The sequence below is a fragment of the Bombus pascuorum genome, chromosome 1 (genome assembly GCF_905332965.1).
Source record: "Bombus pascuorum chromosome 1, iyBomPasc1.1, whole genome shotgun sequence".
NCBI lineage: Eukaryota > Metazoa > Arthropoda > Insecta > Hymenoptera > Apidae > Bombus > Bombus pascuorum.
The window spans coordinates 14,817,489-14,845,092 of record NC_083488.1 but is presented as its reverse complement, the minus strand read 5'-3'; the positions used below and the strand labels follow the sequence as shown (position 1 = coordinate 14,845,092).

Genomic DNA, 27,604 nt, shown 5'->3' with positions numbered 1-27,604 from the left:
AGGAACATTTTCGTGTTACTTTCGAGTAACGATACTTTACATATATTGTATTACTTTCGTTATATGTATAATGTACGTCCTGAAATGTTCAACCGATTAAGTTCAGTTCTCGATGAGACATCGAAGAAACTAAATACTCGTTTTGTTAATCAATGAACAAAAGATAATTCTTGTATTCGACGATGTGACGATGAACAGTAACAGTGATTTAGGTCAGTGTAGTTCAAGGTGAAATTGATTGTGAGTCTAGCCAAGTGTGAGAACCAGTTTTCCCGAGTTTCCTCTCATACGTTACGTTGAAACTTGGTAGATAGGTCGATAGTTGGTGGCCTGTAATTCGACACGTAACATCCGCTATCACCACCGGAAACTTGACAAAACATAAATGACTTTGAACTTTGAGGTTGGATCTTTGTCAAACACTTCGCCTCGTAATTCTAACCTTACTATGATCTTCAAATTTTTTCGTATATCAATCTTATCCTTGTTTCAACGAGTAAAACGGTTTCTAAGCTTTCTAACGAAGAGTAATTTCAGCATAATATTGAAACGATAAATCATATACATATATCAGTAGCTTAACTTTTATATAGCTTTTGAAATTTTCTTCAAATTTGAAGAATTTTTGGTTGAGTTGGATATGAGTCCAATAGGCAGGGTTAAAATTATTTGGAACATCCTGTTTCGTATCATTGAATAGAGTGCAGAGGAAAGTTTCTGATTTGCGAAAGAAGGAGCGAATAAATTGCTCCCTCGAACTGATAAGACGTCGCACGTCGTCAGAGTGACAGCATGCGACGATGCGCTAGGTCAGTGTTGGTATTGAATTCGTACAGGATCAAAGACCGTTGGGAATGTTTCCTTCTAGATAGAAACATTACCACGAACGCTGTTGTGGGCCTCGTTACCGATGGACAACCACGCCACGACAATGACGAACACTTGTTGCTAAAGGCTAGAGACGTGTGTCGAACGAATACCTGCTCCCGTTCTTCTCTGACATTGTTTCCTATTGGAATTATTGCACTCGTGGGGGTAACACACAGTCTGCTATTCCACTTGTGAAATAATAAAACTTTCCTCGGACACTGTCATTCCCGGATGAATAGAGTGAATTAAGCTTTTCTTATTGATAGGGAATTTCGTTCGATATATGTATGTTCGATTATGTATGTAGATTAGACTAAGTTCAAATTTTTTGGTTACTCTTGTAAATATTGGATAATCATTAGTCACATACATACGTACTTCCAAATTTTTTTTAATGAAAAATATTCCTAATCGAGAACTTCTAAATGAAGTTTTAAAATTCTGAATGAATTTAGATATTTTATTGTGAACATGAAATCAGGTTATAATTCAAAATTTTGTTAATGATCCTATTAAAAGTTCCTGATAAGGACGGTGATTTATAGTTAGATAACTTAATTTTTTTTCGTATGTTTTTTTTTAAATTATGCATGTCAAAAATTTCCTTAATATTGTAGCAGTTTGACATTTTATAAATTTGTTTCTTGGAGAAGTTTAATATCTATGATATTGATGTAAGTTTTGAGTGACGCTATTTATACGTTTTATATTCACTTATCACGGTGACGTACATAATGGTTGTTCTCTCTAGTCCTGATAATTAATTACCGTACATTTATCTTTATGTGACTGACCATGTTTACTGTGACCGGTTTTGTAAATATTTTCATCAGGCAAATATGTTTAGATTATTGTTTGAAGATACGAGCATCGTCAAACAATATTCACATTTCTCTGGTAGATGGCTGACGATTCTCGCAATAAATTTCGCTATTATAAGAATATCGGTCATCATCCAAAACGCTCGTTAGGATAATATACTGATGCTGCGAAAATTCACGTGACCAATGTTTACCACACAAACTAGATTTTCATTTTCGTACAATTCTGTACGTTTATTTTCAAATTTAATCATCTTTCCGTGTTTGGATCTTTATGATAATACGTAATAACTTTTCATGTTGATGTGTGCTAAGACTACATTTCTTAATTTTGCCAATTTATCTATGAAACTATAATTTTTTTTAAAACGAATATAATTCTTCGTATCGTTTATCCAAAACTAAATAATTTTCGTTATAGGCTGTATTAATATTTTTAGTAGCGAATTCATTAAGGTTGGAAAATAATCATTTCCGTTTCCCAAACACAGAATCAAGGGACCAAAAATCAAATAATTATTTGGTAAACCAGAAAAATAGGTTAACTTCAAATAAATAATATCACGTTTATAGACGTTCATTAACGGAATTTTTGTGTAGCTGTGCTATTTAAATTCAGTCTTTTCACAAGTTGTATGTCCATTCAACTATATTTGACAATGAAAGAAAACTAGACTACAACAATGTACGAACAAGCTTAACGATGGTTAACATCGATAGCCTTTATTTGTTAATTGCTTGAATTTGTTTAATTTTCTCGTAGGAAAATAAATTTATTTAAAATGCATTATATACATACATACATATGTATGTATGTAGGTATATCGCGGAAATGATTTATAATAAATTTATTTACTTATTTAATTTTAGAAATTTAAAAAAATAAAAAGAAATTTTAGAAATAGAAATTTAGATATTTAAATGAATTCAATTATTACTAAAAAATGAATATTCGTAGCAAATAGAGTTTGTTTTAATGGATAAGTATAGCTATATTTACATTTAGAAATAAATGCTTCGTAGTAAATTTAAAATCGTGTGAATGGACGATACATGCTATTTCTAATAATTTATAGCTATTTGATCGATCGGTGGTTAGTATGTTTCATGGTCGATCGTGGTTGAATACACGCCAGAAACAAGAGGTACCTTATATTTTTAGAATCGTTTCATTTGCGCCTTTTTAAGCTCGAAGTCAACGAAGATCTAGCGTGATACAATAGTGTCAAATCAACAGTTGTGTAGAACAAATTCCTACTAATAAATAAAATTCAATATTCCTCTTCTTCATCCGAATTTAGAATATTTTGTCTTTTTTCTTTGATAACATAAGTATAAGACAATCATGACATAAGTATGTTAATTATGAAATTAATTTAGAATTATTTTTACCTTTCATCGTAAAAAACTTTATTTACAAATTTTAGATTACTAATAAGATTTTCTTACAATTTATTAAATTACTTCATTTGAGAAAAATTATAAGATTTTGAAAAGTTCTGACATTTTGCTTTTTCCCTATTTACTTTGCTTAAACATTCTTAATAGAGTTAAAAATTGAAGAGTTGAAAGAAAATTTTAACAAGTATTATAGTTTAATTCTGATAACGCCGAACTTTTTAAGCAAGTTTCATAAAAATCACAATGTAAATAAAATTCACAATGAATTTTAATACATTAACGAAATGGAAAAATTTATCATTTCCGCTAATAATAACAAATTTACCGTTAAATATTAATTTTAAAAAGAATAAAGAAGATACACTAAACTCCTGTGTTATATTTTGATATTCTTTTTGATATACTTGGTGGATAATTCATTGGCATATTTCTAAGTATATATAAATGTAAACAACATCGAATCTGGTTCTAGTAAAATTTAACATAAAAAAAGCTACACCGATCTAACATAACCATTGGATCCTATGAAATCAAACACAATCGAGAAGTTTGATACTTATACTATCATAACATTACAGTACTCCTGGTATTACAACATGGTTCAAACCGTTCTACAAAGTCTTGGCATGTCTTCAGGAACTCTCTTTGTGGCGCTAATGACACAGAAAAAATAGACAGTATTTATATCGATCGATCTCCGAGCTGTTTCGTAGTACATATTTTCGAATTATCCGATAGAAACGCAATAACCATAAGAAGAATTTAATTAAAAACAAAGAATTTATTTATAAACGATCGTTCATTTTATTCATTTTATTATGCATTTCTAAAGACACTAGAAGTTACGCGTACTATCGTATCCTGTAATTTCAAATTTTATTAACTTATCGTAACAAATGATTCATTTACCATAATTACTAGTCCTTAGATTGCAGGTAGAAATAAATAAATTTTAATCAATCGGGCAGTTAAGATGGAAAAATGGCACAAGTGACAAAATATTTAATTTAGGAAACCTGCATAGGTATAATTCATGAATAAAGTTAATTTTCAATAAAAGTACGATAGAAAAATCTGTGTGTTTCGAAATATTAAATTACACATTAACAATATATTGTTATTCAATCAATTGTGGAGAAAAACAATAACCGCAAGAAAATGTAAAACGAGATTTCTTTGCATACTTCACGTTTGAATAACTCTGAACATTTTTCTCAAATTTGATTAAATGCGAAGTGTCAGAATATAAATCTCTCTCTTAATTAAATTAAATTGGTATAAATTTGGTTATTTACAAATAATACATACTGCTTTTCTTTTTTCCGTAATTAGACCGTACACGTGCATACTTATAAAAAGACTGTATACGTTTATATACTTGTAGAAAATTTAGAGATTCAAAACTGCAGGAAACACATAATATATTCAGAAATACATATATAAAATATTCAAGTGTAGTGCCCATTTATAATATTTAATTTAATATGTCTGGTTCCGTCTTATAATTGTGATAATAAAAGTATGAATTTGTATAAACATCTACGATCCAGTTATAACAAATTTTTATATTCGTAATAAAACCTTCTAGTTAAATATAAATTTCAAATATTTGTGTTTATATCTATTTCGTATCATTTTGAGGAAAGAATGCATCTGTACTTCATTCATATCGTACAAAACCCTTAAATTATATGTATTTATTTTCTCTTCTAAGAAAAGAAAATCCTGACTTTTAATTTTTTTAATCATAAATTAGTCTGAATTTTGAATTCTCCTTCAAAGCGGAAGAACTGTTATATTCGTCGATATTTTGAAAACTCACTGCGTTTCGCAGCAGAAATTCCATTGGTGAAATAAGCACGTTGATCATGATCGTTGGCGCCTACCTCGTCCTATCGTGCGTTCGTTTATTGTGCTTGTTATATACGTGTATTTTGTTCGGCAATCTACTCTACAGTATCACTATTCTTGGCACGGATCGAATGAGTCTGTCTCGTCTGTCTCGTCTGTATATGTATGTTGGTTAAAAAAAAAGAAAAAAGAAAGAGTTACGCCCATCGAAAGAAAAGAAGGCACCTAGTGATTGGTGATTCACGGAAAACACCGGTTTCTCTCATGATTACCGCTTGTCGGTAGCTGTCGGTATTTTTGTATGAATTTTTTTGAGTTTTTCTACACCGGTATATACAAGTTTCCAACTAGATATTATATATTTTTTACTTTATATTTCAATATTATATTTCAAATATAATCGCGATATTTGGAAGAATATTAATTAATATTGTGTATAAGGGCATGGCAACGAAAAGAAAACATTAAAAGTAATATGTAAGTGCTGTTGTAATATAGTTATATAACACTAGTTGAAATTCTTTAAAATATAGTTTTTAACGTATAAAGTGAAAAATCTGTTTGATCAGAAACTTTTGTCTGCTACTATATGCTGGTTTGTACTCATCTGCGTGTTAACTATTTCATTCCTTGTTTTTAGCGTAAGCTTTTTAGATTTATAGTTCAAAAAATTTTTTATGTTTTCTCGGATTTTATTTATGATGTACAGCATATTGGAAAAACACATTATTGCGTGTTTGGAATATATCTGCGTGTCGATAAATATTGGCATTGGTATTGCGTAGAGTAGCGTTGCGTGGGTATTCATAATGGAAGACATAGACGAGATTCTACCTTTTCTCGACAGAAATAGGGATATTGTTAAAAACTTGGAATTAACTTAGGTGCTGGGAATTATTTATAGACATATTTTGTATATATTATAAGTACAGTATATATTATGTTTCTTGAAGGTTTTATTAGAAAATTTATTTAAAATTCTACCTAAGAACTACTTTTGTTTTTACAATATGTGTATATAGAATTTAAGTTATAAATATCGTACGTGCTTCTATGGAAACATTATAGTGTTATAGTCGTTTTTTTCTATTTTCTTTTCATAAATAAGAGACGTATGTGTATTAGAACAACTAATAATTAATCAAAAGTATAACATATTAATATTACATAATGTTTCCCTTTTCATCACTGCTAAACACCACTAAACGAAGACGTTTCTTTTCTGGTTTCATCTAAATATCCTCATCTTTTGAGCTTTGTTAATTCATGTATGATTTCATCACGATAATGTGTTAGCTGTAAAAACATCGACTTTTTGTCAGGAAATTTTCGAGTTGCTACTTCTCTTTAGCGAAAAAGCTTTTGAGAGCAAATGAATCGAAAATTTTAATATTTCAAACTTTCGTAAGCAAATCGCAGACAACGCACATGAAAAGCATCGAATGACGTTAGGTTGCACTTAAACATTCTCATTACGTGCCGTTTTGTATTGGGATTTTCCCTGTTCTCTAACCATGTTACAGCAAAATTGTGTTGTAGGAATTCTCACACTGTGTTACAGCGAACTGTGTTACTCCGACAACATATTAAAAAATTATTGATATCACACTCGTATACCAAAAACTAGCCTATTGTTCAAATAACATTTTTATAATTATTCATTAGAAGCTGTTATAATTGAGAAAAATATATATGTATTATTCACGGGTGAGGAATTGAGCAAATATGGTCATTTTAATAAATAATTATAAATAGGCTTAAACGAAGTATCACGTAGCCACTTTTAAGTAACATTTACTTCTAATATCATTTAACTGAAATTGAAAGAAAACGACTCTAAGGAATAACATATTGATATAAAATATGCTTACCATTATTTCTTTTCAAACTATTAGATAAAACAAATAGTATGCTTAAAAGAATGTAATGAAATCTTATTTGTATATTGTTAAGATTTAAAAGTCGTTTAATATTTCTCCGAATATAATATTGTGGGACAAGTCAATAATTGTATTATGTAGTTGCTCATTTTTAAAATTTTCCTTATATTTCTTACTTTTATCCATCTACAATTTTGCATATCTAATGTATTGTTACAGAACTTTGCCAAGAAACTTGTACTTATTTGCTACTCGCAACGTTATACATATACGCGCAACGATAACGCAGCGTAAAACGCGAAGAATCAACGAGAAAATTAGAAAGTCTTCGCCGGTTTTCACGAACTCTCGACAATGATACCGGCAGACACTTGACAAACTAATCTCTGTAAACTTGCTGCAATTTACTAGACCTGTGGAAGAAACGTGGTCGTCTAAAATCTAGAATTTAGAATCTAGAAGAATGTCCCGTACGGTTAAGTGAACGTTTTATTTTGCTCGTAAGAAAGGTATTACGTGATCTTCTGATATATTTCTATCGCAACGAATTCTCTCGAAGAGAAGTAAATGTGAACGACTGATCGTGAGAATTGTTGGTTGAAAAATGAATTTTTATGTATGCCTACCTATGTAAACTATATATTTTAGCTAAATTAATAACAAATACACAATTTAAACAATTTTTATATCTATTTAAGCTATTTGACGTTTTTATACTTTTAATTATGAAAGCTAGCAAGGTAATTAGATTGATACGTATGTAGTTATCTTTTTTAATTTTCTTTGAAATGTGAATGAGAAATTATCTACATTCTTTGGATCTTTTGTAGGGACTTTTAATTTGGATTTGACTAATTATCAGTTATTCAAAAGTTGATATATTCTAGAGTTGATAAATCATAGCATAATTCACTATAATCTATTTAGATTCAAAAATGAAACTTATTAGAGAAGTTTATTAGACAGAAACTAATAAAGATATTATTTAAATCCAACTTTATATAATCCAATTAATATTATTTATATCTAAGTTCCTAGAAAAAAGTGGCTATATTTATTTCTTTTAATAAAATATCGCCATAAGAAAACATCTTCATTTTTATCGAAGTTTCTCATAAAAGGAGATTTTCCTGCCTCTTTCTCCTTTACCTTTTTGTAAGTTATAAATTTTATCTTCAATCAGTGAGCAAAAATATACATATTCTAGTCGGAAGTCTATAAATAGAAGGCTTGACAACGATACAACATGCATTCGAATACACCACATACATAGTATCCTATCAACGATATGACGAGTGACAATCTTTAATTAAACAAGAATAACAATATGTAAACTATTGATCTTGCAGAACTAAATACGCAAATTTTATGAATCGTGCTAATTTCCATGATGCTTCACGATATCTATTATGTGTGTGCAATATCTATATCATACACAATATATATAACATGTAGTATCTATAATATATAACATTCTACGAAAACAAAAAAGAAAAAATGGAAAAGTTCTATATTAATAATTATATTAATAATTATAATAATGCACTAATCGATGCAGTTATTTACTTTTGATAAAACAGTATCAAAGCATATTTGTACAAAAACTGAATAGTTTAGAGGATTACTTTCTCAAAGTTAGTGCTCAAAAATAGCATTGTTTAACCGAAAAAATTTAGTTGAAAGTAATTAATAGTATGCTTTTCTTAAATTTTGAAGCCTTACTTATTTATTTGTAATCGAATTTTTTATCACATTAAAGTTTTTGTGAAGTTAAGAGAAGCGTGTACAATTCAAAATGTTTTAATTAAACCTTCTCCTGTGAGCTAGAATTCCAAAAAGGATACGCTTTTTCGATTCACTTGGTATCGGGCAGAGATCATGTCATAGAAGGAATCATTTTTCTTAGTGTATTGTTGTGTTTAACTCATTCGTATTCAATGCTAGTAGACATGGGCGTTCAATGCCAATGTGGCATTAGTAATCTGTGATACTCTGATACTCGAATCAGTCGTTCATTCCTCGGAAGACATACTCGTACAGTGCACCGAAGAAAGCTGTGTCATCGAAATCTTCTTACGATATTTCCATTTGTTATCCGTGTTGATATTTCGACGGTCCATGGCGGATTGTAGGGTTATTTTTCTAAATTTATCAATAATTGTGAGATTACCAAATTAAAATACAGCAAAGCAAATTAAAATCTGCTTAATAAATTGTTAAATAATTGGGAGATATCACACAAAACATAACAGGAAAACAAAACAGGAAAAAAGATGTTACAACGATGTAATTTTTATCTCGTATAAACGAGACACTTCAGTGTTTGATGAAATTCTTATAATATTTCTATAACTTTGTTCACAGAGCATTGAATTCCCAATACTCTCATGTAGTACTTTACCGACCAAAAATTTTAAGCTACGTACAAAATGAGAATGTTTTGTTTTTATGAATGAATATAAAATTTGCTATCATTTTAAATTATAATTCATTTAAATAATTCATTTAGGAAGCTGTTATTTCTTAAAATGTGTTTACTATAGTTTCAGAATTATTGGTGATTTGTAGTACAAAAAAAAAAAAAAATATTGATATAATTTTCTTTTGTTCTTTTGACAGCGAAAGAATATTTTTGTTTATTTAAAGGAAACTTTATTTCTGTTGGTCATTGTAGGATATTTTGAATAGGGTATTTTTTCACGACAAGATTTCTCAATTTAATACCGATTAATATATCATTCTCATATAAATGTTTAAAAAATAATCGTTTATACGAAGATTTGTTGAAGATTCGTGTCTTCCTATATTTCCAAAGAATCAAATAACATTTGGTAAAGCGTATGAATGTCTCTTTTTTTCCCAAATAAAGCTGAAAAATTGATTTGATTTCCCGTAAAAGTGAAGGATGTGTAATCAGCAGTTCCTGTAAGGAATAAATTGATAAAATGTGTTTTATATGTTGTCTCTTGATCTCGATGTTCAATTATTTTCCGATAAGAAAGATCACAATGCGCCAGCATACATACTTATACATATGTATGTATAATGTATTGTAGAAGATCTGTTCGAAAACCGACATCGAGAATTCTCGAGGATTCTTGAAAATATACACGTTCGAATAATCATGAAAGTTAATAGGCAAAGTTTGTAAATGTTTTCGTGAAATAAAATCTTTTCCTAGAAGAAAATAATAAATATATATATTAAGAACTAAAGTATTTATATCTATCAAATACATTGAAAAACATACATTGAATGTATTGGTAGTTTATGATGTCATGAAATCATCTCTTAAAAAACAATAAATGTTAAAAGTAAAAGGAAATAGAATAATATAAGCTTACTTTTTAAATGGAATAATCCGAATATAATCGTGCATGGATTGTGATCCTGTGAGAGTGAGTCGAGTAAAATCTTTGTGTAAAAATGGTGTTTCGTCGGCAAACCAGCGAACCGACCGGAACTGTCACCAAGAGTCCCAGCATAGCTCATAGTACCAGCTCGTCTGGTATTTTATCGAATTGGTACACGAAAATCACGACAAACGTAAAGAAGAGGCAACCGTTCAGTCCAAAATCTTTGTTGAAGAAGACGTTGGTACTTATTGTTTCATTTTTTAAACTATATATCTTCCTGTATATCTGAGGACATATCTTATAAGCAATTTTGCTTCAAATAAAAGTGAAAGAGATATTTGTAATAAATAGACTGCGGATTTTTATGGAAATTTGTAGCTTTATTTTAATTGAGGGAGTTCTAATCGAGAAATCAATATATTTTTTATTATTTTATTAAGAAAGCATCAAATTTAGAAATTTTTCTGTACTGCGTAAAAAGAAATAAAAATATATTTTTTCAATATAATTCACTTAACGTTTAAAATTTACTAAAATGGTTAGTTAAGTTTGTCTTGTATTTTCGGATTCAGTTAGCTTTCGATAAAGTTATTTATATACATACGGAAAAACGGAAATACATATTTCGATTGTTTAAAAAGTTGTTGACTCTGAAAAGACCCAAGGTCCATCCTAACCTGTTTGATAAATTTTGAACATTAAATGGATTAATGCCAGAAACATTATATTTTAAAATTTTTCGTTGTTTAATAAAACAAAGCTGAAGTAAAATAGTCAAAATTGGGAAAATGTCACTTAACTGCATTATTACACATTTTACACTTTTAAATTTCCTGTAAGTGCACAGAGATTCGCAGTCTATTAGTAAAACTGTAAAACGTAGTTGGGATTTATTCCTCACGATTTTATATAAATTTATTATATAGGGCACATTATAAAGTGTGGGTATACTATTATAAAATGAAAGTATTCTATGGATGTTCTACTTCAATATGAAATAGGTACTTAAATGAAGTTAATCTCTGGAAATTTTCAATGAAATAATATTTCTACTGAAAAGCGGGATAATATTAATTTCTATCTCTTGAAAAGTGGTCGCTACAAAAAGTAAAAACAGCTCTGTATGCATACACTTAATGCAGTCGTGTATGTATTATATATAGATCTAATTTAGTCGCAGTATACGTATGTTGATGGAAGGAATTTCGATTCTAAAGTTACACCTACGTTTTGTGACACGTGTAGTTTTCGTACTGTTCAAAATGACTAGAATTATCTATGTAGATTATAAATGATTTATTAAAACATAAAATATAAAAAAATGACGTAAGAGCATCTCTTTTTATTTATTTCATAATTATACATGTTGGTAATGTTTTAATAAAATGGTTCTGACTGCTATATAGAAATAAAAGAAACATAAAAATATCCAATGAAAAATATTTTACTGTAATATTCTGTAAGATGAAATGAAAAATACAATTGACGATAAAAACGATAGATATTACAATATAACATTTATGACGAACAAATAATATTCATTTGTATTCTCAATTTTCAGCTGCCCGTTGTAGACCCTTTTCTGGAGAAAGTTTCGCTCTCTGATCTCGGTGAGTATTGTTCTATTAATTATTTACTTGTACATTGTTACATTTTGCATTGCGCTTCGATTGGTCTCCTGGGAGTCGGGATTCAAGGTTCTACTGATTATTGATGTTTTATATAAATAATGTAGTATATGGATTTTAAACGAATAAAATATTCTAAAAGCATTAAAATTAAAAATAATAAAATAATGTGCGAGAATGATAGAAAAATATTCCGATAAGTTGTTCAAAAAATGATTAAAAGATTCCATTTTACTTATATTTTATTATTATTATTAATAGACTAGAGATTTTCATACATTTATGCCAAGTGCAAATATGCAAAAATGAATAAGGGTGAGCACACATAAATGTGGAAATACATATGTGTATAAAGCATTAAAAGTGGAATATATCTCATATTTATAACAGTTTCGATTCTTTATCACCGCCTATAATTTGCATAAATATCCATAGTCTACTTAGTAATAAATCGACCCGATTTGTTAGAAATACTATAGCATAATTTTTACATATGTATAATAATATTTATATACCTATATCATATATACATAGAATTCAAAATATTTTGTTAATTAAAACATGAAATTATATTATTTTTTTCTGTTGTTTAAGCATCAAAAGCCCCAGGAGACTTATTATAAGTAATTACTAATTATTCGTATAGACATATGCAGATGATTAAACAATTTATATATGTACATTTTTACATGAAACGATGTCACAATGTTTAAAATTTACAGTAAAATTATCATAATCATATATAATTGGAAATGAATAAAAATGAATAATATATATAAATATACACGAAAATTAATGGATAGTTTCTATTAAATGAAGTGTATAATATATAATATATAATGAAGTGTATACACTGATTATATATACTCGAATGTAGGTATGTTATATATTGATTTAGCTTTTCATGTAGCTTCTTGTTTAACTGTTTGCTGAAAATGCTTTCAATGAAATATCACAAACTCCTTGTGATGATATCCTAATGCTAATAAATTAAAAGTATTTTTGCCCTTTTTTCCGAATCTCTTTCTCTCTATACATATTGGTATTACTACAATCCACCTCGTTTTATTGGTCCCACAACCGAGTACGGTCAGGTGATACAATACTTTCGTGAAAGCTTCCGAAGGAAAAGAGGGGAAAGCCGGTAAATCGATGGAGCAAGTAACATATTTATAAATAAGCGGTAGTTCGTAAATAAAGATACGTAGAATGGATTTGAATGAATTATTAAATCTCGTAGAGTTCTAATGGAATTTGTTTATTATCCGTACATTCAATAATAAATAAAATACGATATTTTTATATTATCTTTATTTTTTAATAATGTAACACGATATTGACGATGTTTTTAACTTTTAGTAATATAAAATATATAAATAATATTTTTAATAGCACGATTTGTAATTTATTATGTTTCTAAATATGCTTCGGTTTGGATCATAGTAATTGCATAAGGTAAATTTTGCTACATTTAATATTTCACAATAAAATAAAATATAATTATTGCAATTGTAAGTGTTTATAAATATGGGACTTTATAGCTAGAGTGCGGATTTTTACGTGCAAGGATACATAAAATATCTAAAGTATTATAGAACACTTTTTATAATATTTAATAAGTAAGACAATTTTCTATCTAACCTCCATCTTTCAAATTATATTTCGAGAAACATGAATTTATATAAATATTTGCGGTCTATTTATAATGTCTAAAAGTTAAGAAGAAACTTATTAAACCTAAAATGGGTAAAATAGCAATTCTGCTGGTAGTAAACAAAGGAAAGGTGTAAAAAGATTTGGTAGTATCCTGTTAAAGGTGGATACTGTCACATTGTTATTGATTCGCAGAAGTAGAATTTAGACTTCCAGACAGAATTAGAATTCATGGGTTGGATAGAACTGGATTGAACATATTAACAAGGATGTTCTATAATATCAGATAATTTATTCGAATTCATTTCTTTAATATATTTAGTGTTGAATTAAATTACATTACGTTAAATTAAATTAAATTAAATCAAATCAAACTGAGAATGAAGTACAAAATTATTAAAATAAAGGAAATGACACTTATTTAAAGAAATATACGTAGTAATCAATGTGACGTTGATTAAATGCATAAAACTTGTCAATTTTCATTTGCATTCACATTCAAAGTACCTACTCCGAATTACTGTTCATGCTTGCTTACTTTTCGTCCCATCTCATGTTTGATTCTACGAAGAAGAAACATTCGTCGCAATTACCTTTTTTTCTTAAAAGAAAATTCAAAGTACACAATATCGAAAAGAGAAAGAAACGAGAACCGAGTTAAAAACTCACTAACTTGACGAGAATAAAAATTGTTCGACTAGGAACGAGTAAACATAGCAAACGAAATTCAACAGGAAACTGTAATCATGTACCTATACCTGTATGTAAAATTTTACATATATACTGACTATACTGGCTGTTTCATCCCGTGCAGTGCACAGAAATTTAGTTTGTTCAGGCAGGGTTTCCGAGTAGAAAATATAATATATCCTATAAACTCAGAAAAGCTCTAGAATGCTCCAAAATTGTCCATACATTTTTTTATTTACATACCTACCTCCTATTTTTTAATAAGTCGTACCATTTTTGTTTGAAATAAATTATACCAAATCCATATTTGCAAAGATTGGGGTTGACTTACCTTTAATTCATTTATACGTTTAATACGTAATTCGTCTTATTTTTTTTTATTTGGGATTTGATGTTAATATTATACTAATTTTCTTTATCAAATTAATTTGGTTTCCTTGATAAAGAATGATATATCGTGGATTTTGTTGTCTTTTTTAATTTTTAATTCTATAATTATATAAGTTTTTAATTAACAAGTAATTCGGTTAACCGATTAATGCGACTGACATGATAACGCATTATATCGCACATTTGCAATGAATGTTACACAACCCGAAAAAGCGCGATTTTCGAGTTATCACTATGAACATGTTGCAGACACACTGTTCAACCCATTATGAAAATCTTGTTCATTTATCTTCATAATTTTGTCGGTAGAGAGCAGTTACCTCGCTTTCTTCTGATTCAGATGACGTGCTGTTTTCTATAAATGCGTCTTATTGTGAATTGCGTTCTAACTAGAAAGGGGAATCTCCAGAGTTAAAAGCTAAAAATGAAGAAAAAATACACTTGAACCTGTTTCATAAACATTCTTCTTCTTCTTCATAAATTTGATTTAATCATGTACAAAAATAGTGTTTCGCTTCTTTTGGAAAATCTAGTTCTTCGAATTGAATTACTTTTGTCGTAAATGTGCGACCTGCATGTATTTTGTAAAGAAATAAATATCATCGATATCGATTGAATATCATTCAATTATGTACAGAAATTACAAATACAGTTCTCAATTTCTTATTCCTTTTTCTAGTATTCTATTCAATTTTGTTAGAAATTTCCGCAATTTTTATTATCTTTTCTCCTTTCTAATCAGAACTGTTATTTCATTCATTATCTAATAAAATCGTAACCTTAAATATGTTAACCTATTAATCGGATCATTTTGCTAATTAACATTAAAGAAGAAGAAAGACTAGTTAATTTTGGTTAGAACAATTTTAGTCCTTGCAAATATAAGCTATGTAACTGGTTTTTAAGACCCATAAAGAAATTATATAGGAAAATTCGATTAATTAAATAATTAACTCATCTTCTCTGGTCTTTTTCTTAAGAAGTTAATTATTATGCTTGAAAAATATTTCTATATACGTATGTATTACAACACTTTCTACTCAAGAAATTCGATATTACTCCAAACAACGAAAATTTTTTGTTCAGCATATTGAAACACCGTATGAGTACTTACAACCATCGTATACGTGCGAGTGTAATCGATAAATTACTCAGTAACGTACGGATTTAGGGGGTGATATTTGCGATACGAATATCCCAGATCGAATCGATCAAAAACAACTTTAAATTAAACCAGGAAGCTTATCCTGTGTACTCGACGATCTATATTGGCTGCTCCTTGAAATTGTGATACTGGGTCCTTCGGTATTCCTCTTCTCCCCTCCATTTCACTGTCTGTCGTGGGTGGATGGAGCCGATCGATGAATTCCCGGGAGTCCAGCTCGCTCGCGTGTACGTTAAACAGAGATAGAAGATACGGAAATTCCAAGAAATGTGACGGATAGAAAGGGTTGATTCTTGAATACGCGAAACTGATAGTAGCATAGACAAATGAGAAAAAGGGGACATGCACACACAAATTTTCGAAGGAAAAAAGAAAATGAAAGAAAGAAGGTAAATAGCAGAGAGAAAAACAGGGACAGGAAAATAATGCACCTATAGATAGATGCGATAAACGGAGTGTAATTTTCGAATGTGAAGTTTAGCAAATTTTGTATGGTGCAAAAGTGAAGAAGTGCGTGGTATACTTCCATAAAAAAAACTAAACATTAGGTTTTCATTGTTTACCGAGATTTGTAGATAGTGATAGTCTTATATTTCACGTATAGATGAGGGAAATGGAAAACATATACGTATACATATACAAGGATAGGTAGAGGTTGTGATTTTGGGAAGTTTAACGTATTAAAAAATGATAAAAGTGCACGCTACTCACGTTATCACGTCTCTTCTGATTGTTGAAAATATTAGATATTTATAGCTTGGTACTACTAGTTCTGTGTTTCACGTATGGTTTTTTTATAGCAAGTTCAGATTTCATGATTACATCTCGTAGAATGGTAGACGAAGTGGCGAGTAAAACGAGGGGTTAGAAGGAAAATAGGAGAGATAGTAGTTTATCGAACTATAAAATGGGAGTAGAAAAATCCTCGGCTAACAATAAGGGGGATGGATGAAAGCAGAGCAGAACCGACCAAGGGAGAGCATAAGCTCTGACCGGTACAAGGTCGGCGAGATTGCATTCTATGACGCATTCGCACATTTGTATTTGGGTCTAGGTCATGGGGTGGTATACGTTCGATAATACGGAAACTCGACAAGGCGAGTTAATAGAATTTTTGTACTACTTCGTTGCTGTGTTTTCGATACGTTGTTTCTACTTTTATAGGTACACATTGTTGCATAACATTTGGAGAGACAGGGTTCCATTGTTTTGATCGATTAAAGTCGATGAAGGCTTACAATGGTTTGTGTATTGTACAAGGTATTTCGATTATGATGAGTGTCCAAATTATTTTCACATTGAAAATAAGAAAATCACTTTTATAGAATCATTTAGTTATTTGAAATTATCTATTAAATCACATAGCAATAATAAATTTTAATATCTTTAATACTTTGTACACCTACATACTACTATATACATACATATACAATATACGGGTATACATACATATATATACATATATATATATATGTATACATAACTGCTTTAAAGAAATCAAAATGAAAGATATGTAAGTAAACGTATACCTATAATGTAATAATATAAAATATATGATATAAATTCACAAAATTTCTATAAAAAATTATAAATTGGTTGTTTTGGCCACTTCGATAGTTCTAGTGTCAACTCCTTAACGTACAAATTTTTTTCCTTGAATTATTAATAGAAATGATTACATTCTTTTACAATAAAAGATAACTGTTAATAATACAAGTAGGTGTATTATATACTTTTCATGAGATATATAGATATTTTATTTTAGGAAATGTAGCTTGAGTACATAAGAATCAATGGAAAAATTAAATAATTAACTAAACTAAAGGTAATAATCTATATTCGTATATATCACATGCATGTGCATTAAGTGGTTAAAAACAAGTCATACATGAACATCGTGTATTGTTGATTAAACAATGTACCATATTTCTTTTATCATCCTCTACCAGTTCATGTTTAAGTATTGTACTTTTGAAACACCCTGTAAATCACTTTCCTGCTAGAAGCGATTAAAGTTTCTGAACAGTAATGCACATGTACTCAATCGGCAAGTCTCGTGTGAAATATGAAAAGAACGGAAATACATATATAGCCTGGAATAAAAAGTTAGACGAAGCTTCGTTGCAAAACGAAGGATCGTTCGTTTGTTAGGAAGCTGTATGAAGAAATGTTATATTACTTGGCGGTATATATACGTGGAGTTCGTTCAAACAGGTTTAATGTTCAAACGCAATTTTCTACAACGGTGGTCTCTAAGAAAATGTTTATTTATAATTCAACGTTATATGTATGTATACATAAATACATAGGTGGAGATTTGGGTTGAAGTCATTGGAAAATCTATTGCTGTTACTCAAATTTGACTATGTGTATAACCAATTTCATTATGTTCGAATGGGGCTGAGTGATAATTCATGCTATTACAATTTTATACTACCGATGAAATCCAACTTTTAGTGATGTAAAATACAATGCTACCTTTAATCTTTTGTCTTTTAATATTTATCAGTATTTTAATCTAATTTTAATTTAAATGTTAGTTTTTAAATTTTCATATAGGTACTAACAATAAGTATGTATATAGGATGTCTGGGTTAATGCAATATACGTATCAGCATCTTTAAGTTAATAGAATATTTAATACCACAACTACCAACTTGTCCACTACAATAAATATTCTGCGTATAAATAATTATAATTAAAGTGGTACAATGAAAAAAAGATATATAATGTATATATTATAGTGATTTGAAACATGATTTTAAATAAAATGTAGAGATACTTTATTTTGTACGTTGAAGGCAAGACAATAATACGCTTTTGCTCCTTTCAAATGTACTATCATAATATACATACATATAAGAATGTTTTCAAGCAATTTTGCAATTGGGCTATATGAGAGCACGGTGGCTATTTTCTGATCGCGTTATATATGAGGTCCTATTGTATTGTGCCAAAATCACGTATTGTGTATAGTTTTTGTTAATTGCAAAAACAAAAGTACTAAAATCAATCGTTTTGGCAAATTAGTAATTATATTGTTCAGTTGTAAAGAAAAAATATGGAAGGCTCTAAAACATTTTATTATTAAATGTTAGAAAATTCTGTTAAAAAATATGACAGTTGATTAATAAATATTAATAAAAATGATAAACGTCAGAAATACAAAGAACTCTTCGATACAAGCTATAAAGATCTTCTTATTCACGGAAATTGATTGGTATTTACTTACTCAGCTGAAAATAAGGTGCAAATACAGGATACGTATCTTTTAAACGAAAATAACCTCTTATTAACGAAAATTCCTTTCAAAAACTTGCAAAATATTTTTGGCAGTTCAAGTCTAAAACTCATTGACCTGTACTTACACGGCTTATTCGCCTAAAAAAAATGTCTTTTTATTGCGTGTACTAATTCATTTGTTATTTCTACATTTAATCAATGATAACTCTGTTGTACATGAAAAATTTTTTCCCCAGTTGTATATCTTTTATCTTATTCAGTAAAAGGTGCACCATATAATTATCGAGTCACATTTTGTCTATTTTTTTGCAAATAAACTTTTCTTACGTAAAACAGGCACCAAATTAATTTAAACACCTTATAAATATGAAAATGATTAGTAATATGGCGCGAAATCGATAAAATGTATGATGTAAGGCGTAAGATGCCAGGAGTTTTACCTGTTGCAATTCTCAAAGACAGGCGCAATGTTAAATGTTTATTTTGAATAAATACTACTCATTTTAATCGTTATTGCAACATGTTCCTCAAGGGGCAATTATCTGTAGAGTACAAATGACTCCATCGAATCATTCTCTTCGAGCATTTCGTTGAAGCCGTATCTCGTATAGTACTGTGTAATAATAATCATGGTAATGGTTATTATCGATTAACCGTCACTATGCACGTGACTGTATTTGTTGCTAAACCGAGACAATCGATAATTCTAGCAGTATATGATGTTCCGATTAAAGTATGTTCGATTAGTGTTTCATTATTTTTGGAACGTTCTAATTTATAATAAAAAAATGTATTCCAGTCAAATTTTAGGTCATGAAGTAATCAGTAATCATTTCTTTTATTTTATTTTAAACTCACTTTTGGCTAGTTATCTATTTTTTAAATAGCTTCTTCAGAGCTTCTGTATTTTATATGATTCAAGGAGATAACTTCCCTTTTACATTATTTAAACTTAAACCAAGCTCAACAGTAATAATCAACAAATACGTGAATATGCAATTAACTTATAATTTACATCCCTCACTACGGAAGAAAGTTCTTATTAGGCTAACTCTTCGAGAAAATGAAAATAAACATTTTCTCATAATCCACATAGGAATAATGAAACTTACTATCAGCGAAACGCCTGGGTCTTTAATACAACTTCATACCTGAACTTGATAAAAATACGAAAAATAGAAAAGAAAACAGTCATGGAATTAAAATATCTTGAAATAAACCAACAGAGAGAAAGCGAATATATCGTAATAGTAAATAAGCAGTTTTTACCTTGAAAAAGATCGTCATATGCGAATAACATCGTAAGAAGAGGAATTTACAAGCCGAGCCCCTTGCTGGTAGATCGCCAGATTTACTCGAGCATCTCGAGCATTGCTATCGATCAGGTAGCTCGCCTATCATCTACTACTCTCTAACTCAACTATTGCATCGATCCAATTTCATCCAATGATCCAATCTAAACAATACTATTTTACTTTGACGACAAAGAAAAGCAACAGATCGCAAAGCTATCGATCTATCTATCTATCTAACACATCATTTATATACATATTTTATAATTAAAGATACAGGAATGAAGCCGAGTAGGAAAATCGGAAATAGGAAAATAGGGAAATAGGAAAATTCAAAATGTAAGGTAGAGGAATCTCGACTGAATTTTTTCTTGGCATGAACATCAGCTTTCGTGTGGAGTTATTCTTGGCACGATCGTCCATGACGATGACGAGCATCGTCGATGAGGTGGTGGTCGGCAATAGAAGGAAGACACGAAGTAGTCGGAGACGGTTATTCGGTTCGCCAGCGACGGAATCGAGGAACATTTGCGACGCGTCGTCGGTCAAAGAGTGATGATTATTGGTATCGAGAGTAACCCTATTGCGGATATAGAGTTGTCAGGTGAAACTTTGGTTCATTAAGACGATCCTCGAGAGCCTACAAAACTAGAAACTCTTCCAACTGCGAATGGTCTCTTGCACTTATTCCTTTTCATAATCGTTGTACTTACGATTTAATCTCAGATTATCGTTTCATTTTGGAAAAATAAGAGGAAATCATTTGGTATATTATTTTCTACATTTATATCTAAATATGATGTTTTCTAAATTTGGTCATAATATGGATAACATTATTTACTGTGACGTTCCTTTGTGAAAAGATAAAAGAATTTTTGGGGGGGGGGATATAATTTTTATATTTTCTAAATTTAAATATAAACATAATACTTTCTAAATGTTATAATAATATGGAATTATTGTGGATCATTTTCTTTTTGAAAAAGTAGAAGGAAGCTGTCTGGTGGTGTAACATTTTAATATTTTCCAAATTATAATATAAATATAATCTTTTTAAGATTTTATTACAACATGGAATTGTTTCGGATAACTTTATTCGTGAAAAATTGCAATCGTTGTATGATTATCAAGACTCTTTTAGCAAGATATTTAAGTTGGTTAGGTACATGTTAAATGTTTATATGTATATGAGAAACATGAGTGATAATAATTGCCGTGAGAGGTATTGAGATAGATCTATTGGTGAGATATTGTGATTAGAATGACCACCTTACACTTGACTGACGTCCAACTGTCAATTATCCGTCACATATCCGACCGATTGGCAATGAAAACGTTCCTATTTATAAGTTATGCATTTGCAACATTTCGATATTATATTCGTATGTTTTTGTCAAGGGTTTCTACTGGAATTTTTGGAAAATTTCTTCTCGCTAAACTCAATATTTTCGGCGAATTTTTACGTTAAGGGTAATGATCTATGATCCTCCATGCACAATAATATTTTGATCTTATTTTAGCAACTTATCGTAAATAAGAAATTCAAATACCGTTTACTCTACGCATAGATATATCGATCGCGGAGGTATACAGCTGATCCTAGACTATAAATAATCGTCCTTCTTAAATGAACGCATCCTCGAAAATTTGCAGACAAATTGCTTCACCTCCCAAACTATTCCAACATATTAAATATTTTCATTATTTTCAACTACAAATGAAATGTATTTTCTATTTTTTGATTTTTGATTATTAAATATAGCTTAAATTATCCCCCAAAATTTTTATTTTTCCAATTAATAATATTGCAGTAAGATATTAGAATATTAGAATAGTAAAAATGTGGCACTTCTTGGGTGCCAATAAAAATCCACATGTTTCAGTTGACTGGTAGACTCGAGGAGAAAGTTATCATTTATAAAACAAGCATTTGTTATCCTAACAATAAAGTTGGATATTTATAGAAATACCTATAGATCTTCGAAACATTATTCAACCAAATAATTGGATCATAAATTACAATGTAAAAGGTCTGCGCATCAAATTCGAAGTCCGTCAAGTTACTTTTTGTCATGATTCGTCCAACAGCTCAAGTGTCATGGGCCAAGTAAACTCTATTTCAATCTTCGGTTTTATCAGAACCCTGATCAATTTATTTGCATCCTCGATGAACTTTTCGCCACCAGCAGAAACATCCTAAATTTTAACGAACAGAATTGAAATTTCATCTCGCGATTAACATTTAGTAATTTTTAATTCCACTTTAATTTCAATTCGGTATCGAAGATTCATTTGAAAAATTTCTGTAATTCTTTTAACCGAAATATCGATTTCTTTGTAATGTTTTTTTTTTTTTTTTTTTTAAATAACTTTGCCTCTCTGCCTAAACTTTAAATCAAGTAAATGTTTTTCTGTTATTTAATCAATTGAATTTTTTGCATTGTTCTTTATTATTAATTCAATATTTCAGCTTTCCAAACATATGATAACACATTATGTGATGCTAAAAATCGCAGTATAGGTAAAAGAACAAGGCTATCTTGTAGCCTTTTGGAAAAATACTAAACATACATATTTCAATCCAGGAAATTTTATTTTATCTAATTTTAGAACTTGGACATAGTTATAGGAATTATTATTATAGATTAATATCTATAATTATCGTTAATTTTCATTAATATCTGAATTATAACGTCTACATACTTTTATGTTATAGATAGATTTATTTTTGTATCATTAATCTTTTTTATTATTCTACAACTATCGATATTCGAATTTCGTTACGTTTGTTTCCCTCCTTATAATTTTTAAAATTACAAATCTTAGTAAATTTATAGTTCACATTTCTTTTTTTAGATATAATTGTAGACTGAAAAAGCTGTAAAAAAGCTTTTATGTAAAAACAGTATGATATTATCTCTCTTCCGCAATAATCCCCAAACAAAATTGGGAAAAAGTCTATTTTAGAGCAAATCCGTATAATTAATCATAATCGAAGAACTCGGTGAAATTCAATTTGAGCATCATAAAACATTCTCTCTTTTGTGTATGTGTGTGTATCGCCACCTCCTTCTTGTTACGACATTACGGATTACCGAAAATAATATTTTCCTTTTATCCTCTTTAGCATTGTGGATATTATAATCAGACGAAGAATTCATCTGACAACTCAAAAGTCGGTCTAACTTCCTAGTTAATGTACATGGAGAAACCAAATACAAATACAATACATAGAGAAATCAAGTTCTGTGTTTAGTTGGTTCCGCAGAGTGAATTTACCGATTAAATATTGAAAATTTGAACTAGTTTCGTTCAAATTTAGCAACTATTGGCAGAATGATTTGGAATTTTTATGAAATCCCGTTTCAATTATATACAGATACATATACATCGTACAATGATTAATTTAATTCTAGAACTTTTTACTAATCATAATAACGTCACGATCAAACGTCTAAACATGGAATAACATTTCCTGAAAAGGAAAGAGTAAAGAAAAACTAAATGTATGCATTAGAACAAATATAGATATAATTAATGAAAATTATTTGAATAAGAAAAAGGGCTTGGTCATTGATTTAAATCGCCAAGATAGGCGTTTCGATGATGAAATCTCGAACAAGTTGTGGTTCGAGTAGATAGTGAATCGATAGTACGATAGGAATTTTCGAGGCGATGTCACCGCGGACAGAATCAATATCAGGGGCAAAAGTCCGGTCACGGAAAGTGACGATGGAAAATAATGCTGGCCCTGCATTATTATTCGAATGCTAAGGGAGTCGGTGCCACGTTAAGGAAGGTCACTGGTGCCTGGTGGAGTGAAGACGGTGATCCTGTTTACTCGAAAGATCTCATCAAGGAGTTTGAAGTGGAGAATCCACCGCTCGAGGATGAGCTCGCTTGGATTCTCAAAAAAGGTATTTCGCTATCCGACGCTTGATATTTCCAGTTCCGAGTGTCGTTTCCAATAGGAGTTTATATCGTTATGAGTGAACGTTATCGTTGATAGAATTGTTGTCACTGGCGTTTCTCGTAATTTGAAACCGTATAATACCCGATGGATGAGACTATTTTATGTGAATTTGTCGTTTAATCTGTTATCCGGGTCAACTGTTAACTAGAAACTCGTATGAACATGAAATTAGAAATTAATCAAGACAAATCAATTTTAGCTCCTCGAAATTTAATAATTAAGAAGTTCTTTTCACCACGCTGTTAAAACATTACGCTTTGATAAACTATACATTAGAGAAATCAAATTTTCAATAATCGTATCTAGAAAGAGAGAAAGATGAACACCGCTAACGAGAAAATATTGAAGCACAGAATGCAGAATTCAATAGTACAAGATTCAACTCTGCAACTGGAATTGTCGACAGACTGTAACTTGTAGCGACTACTGGAGGGTAAAATGTCATTCTAATTCATAGATTTCATACAAATCATTTTAACGTGGAGAGTATTTTCAAATTACTGCAATTTCCTGACTGGAGAATTGGCGTAATAACCACGACGTAGTTATCATTCTGACTTTTATTCTTGGTATTTGATCGTGCAAAACGAAAAACAGGAAAATCGATGTAACGCATGTGACGCGTTCAGACCGTCGCACGTCGCGTCGCGTCGCAAAATATTATCAGGTACCTACCTATTCCGAGCACTAAACATGTTAAGGACATTGTAGTTATTAGCGTTTCTAAATTGGTATATAGTGAAAATATGTACACAGTTACACATGTATATTTACAGTTTCGGATAATATTTAAAATTTGTTTAGTTTAAGTTTAATCTATTTAAATCTATTTAAGTTTTAAAAATTTGTTTAATGTGAAAACTTTTTAATGCAAATACATTTTGCATATTTTGTTCGTGATTATTAGGGAAATCTGCAAATTTTTAAACATAAAACAATTTTTGTATATCTTTATGATTTTTTGCAGAAGTAGAAATATTGGGTTGACAACTAAGTGATTGCGGATTTTATCAATACCACCTAATGACAAAATCCGCAATCACTTAGTTGCCAACCCAATATCAGCAATTAAAGATCATTTAACGATGGCTTTGAGAGTTTCGTGACGTAATAATTGAATACTCATTTTGAGAAACTATTTTCTGTTAACTATACTGACACGTTTCCCAGCCGATTCACCATCATTGTCTTCATCAGTATATTTACAACACGATGACGACGAACGACAGCCTAGCACTGTACTGCACAGTCTTTTCGCCAGTCAGTAGCTTCATTATCTTTGTACAGAAAGCCCGTGTAGTGAACGTTTCTCTAACCAGCACGCGTACAATTTATTCCAACATAGTAGGCAAGCCTTTGTCAGTATATTTATAATTCATATTTAATCAAAATCTAAATTCCTAGATTTACTATACAATCACCGTATCAAAAGATAGTTTCACCTTTCGTGATCCGAGCAGAGAAAACTCGTTTGGCCAAGGTTTCATCAATTTTTACGTGTTCAGTTCATTTAGTTCATTACTCGGTTCCTCGTACTTATCATTGTTTTCGTTAGTGTATTTGTACTTTAGTCTCTGATAAAAAATAACGATTTGAATTTACAACGCGATCTCTTTAACCATAGATAGATACATATTCCCTTTACAGAGAATTCGTTTAGCGAAGAATTTATTTTTATGTATGATGATTTTTACTCGATATTCCATATTCAATTTATTACACGCTTTACGGGTCGTTGGTATACTTACAGTTGACCTCACAATCAGCAAATAGAATCTTTATTTTCCCATGCAATTCTATTATCAACCAATCGATTCGTAATCATTTATTCGTTTTATATGCGTAGTAAAATTGAACGAAAACAGAAGGATAAACAAATAATATGAAACGTATATGGAATAGCTTAAAAGAATGATCTCTGCTCTAGTGACATAGAAAATATATTTTAATGAATGTTTTGTAAACCTTGATACGTATATTTATAAATATTTGGAAAGTCTATGTTACCTGTGAAAGAATTTCTCGTGTGATTCAAAGTTAGTGTTAGTATCAGTGAATTGAAAGTATTAATTCTTAGAATTAGTATTACATATTTATCATATGTACATGTGTATGGTTTATATGTGTACGGTGAATGTCGGTACTACAGCCTTGACTTTTCTGTAATTTACAATTAATCGAGGAAACGAATTTTTTATTCAACCATTTATGTCACGTAACATACAGTGACTCACGAAATATGTATGTGAACACTTATAAGAATTTTTTATCAATATATTGTATGTAGGTATATAGAAGTCAGAAGATATGTACTGCAAATTTATTTAGTAAAAAATTAGTACACAACATGAATAGTCATTCTAAACGTGTAATATACAGTGCTAATCAAATTTCAACATAATACATAATATATTGATAAAAGATTTCTATAAGTATCAGAATACTTTTGATTAAAGAGAATTAGTTTAATTTCATTTAACTTGTAGCAAAATAATTATTATAACGTGTTAGTGTATAGTGTACAGGATTAATTTATTATTAATTAGTTTATTATTCATTTACGCACTTCTAATTATCTTTAAGTTGGAAGAAAGTTATCGTGTTAAGGAAAAAAGGTGATCAGATTCATGAAGGATACATATAATCTGAATGACCGGAATTTAACTGGAATTTTGTTCACTTCATATGACACCTACAGATCCATTTTATTCTATCGCAAGATGTTATTCAACAGCACTTCATCCTATTGACACTGTTGTCGCAGTTCTTCCAGTTTCGCGATTGTTTTTTTCCCATCTCATAGTATTTTTACTCTTTCTCTCTTCCATGCTGCTGCTACGTTCTCTCATATCTTGTATATTTGCGTCCTCGAGAGCTTTCCTCGCTTTTCGCCCTTTTTCTCTTTTCCTTCTTTTCTGTTCTCTCTCTCTCTCGAGAGAGATCTCTCCCCCCCGTTATCCATTGTGATTTTGCACGTCCTCGAAAAAGCTGTTGCTTGCTTTTTAAGGGTGGACAAAATGATAAAAATGGTAAGAGTTTCGTTTCATATTCTGTTCTCGATATTAAAACATGTTCAATCTGTGTTTATTTTATTTATTACTACACTTAAGGCGTGCAATTTTTATCTTTAGTTTTCAAATTTTCATTTGATTTTCAATACATTTTATTTTCAAATTTCACGCCAACTCATCGCGATTGTTGGAAAAATTTCATAGACCTTTTATTGGTATGTCTATTATTTTTTATAATCTTGATAATTGTTATTTGATATATCTATGTACTGTTCTTTTTAATGGTTCAATAGCAAAGTGTCTTTTTTTTCAAAAGTTAGTTAACATAGCAATGTCTCGAATGTGTTATTATCTTAAAGTTAAAGTAAAGTTCTTAGTAC

General features: G+C 29.8%; 1 protein-coding gene across 1 annotated transcript in view; it reads left to right on the top strand.

Annotated features, from left to right (window-relative positions):
• LOC132905496 (serine-rich adhesin for platelets-like) overlaps positions 1-27,604 on the top strand; it is a 134,307-nt gene that overhangs the window by 100,488 nt on the left and 6,215 nt on the right. The window contains exon 9 of the mRNA XM_060956831.1: positions 11,741-11,789. Coding sequence (XP_060812814.1) covers positions 11,741-11,789 — 49 coding nt within the window. The remainder of the gene's footprint in view (positions 1-11,740; positions 11,790-27,604) is intronic.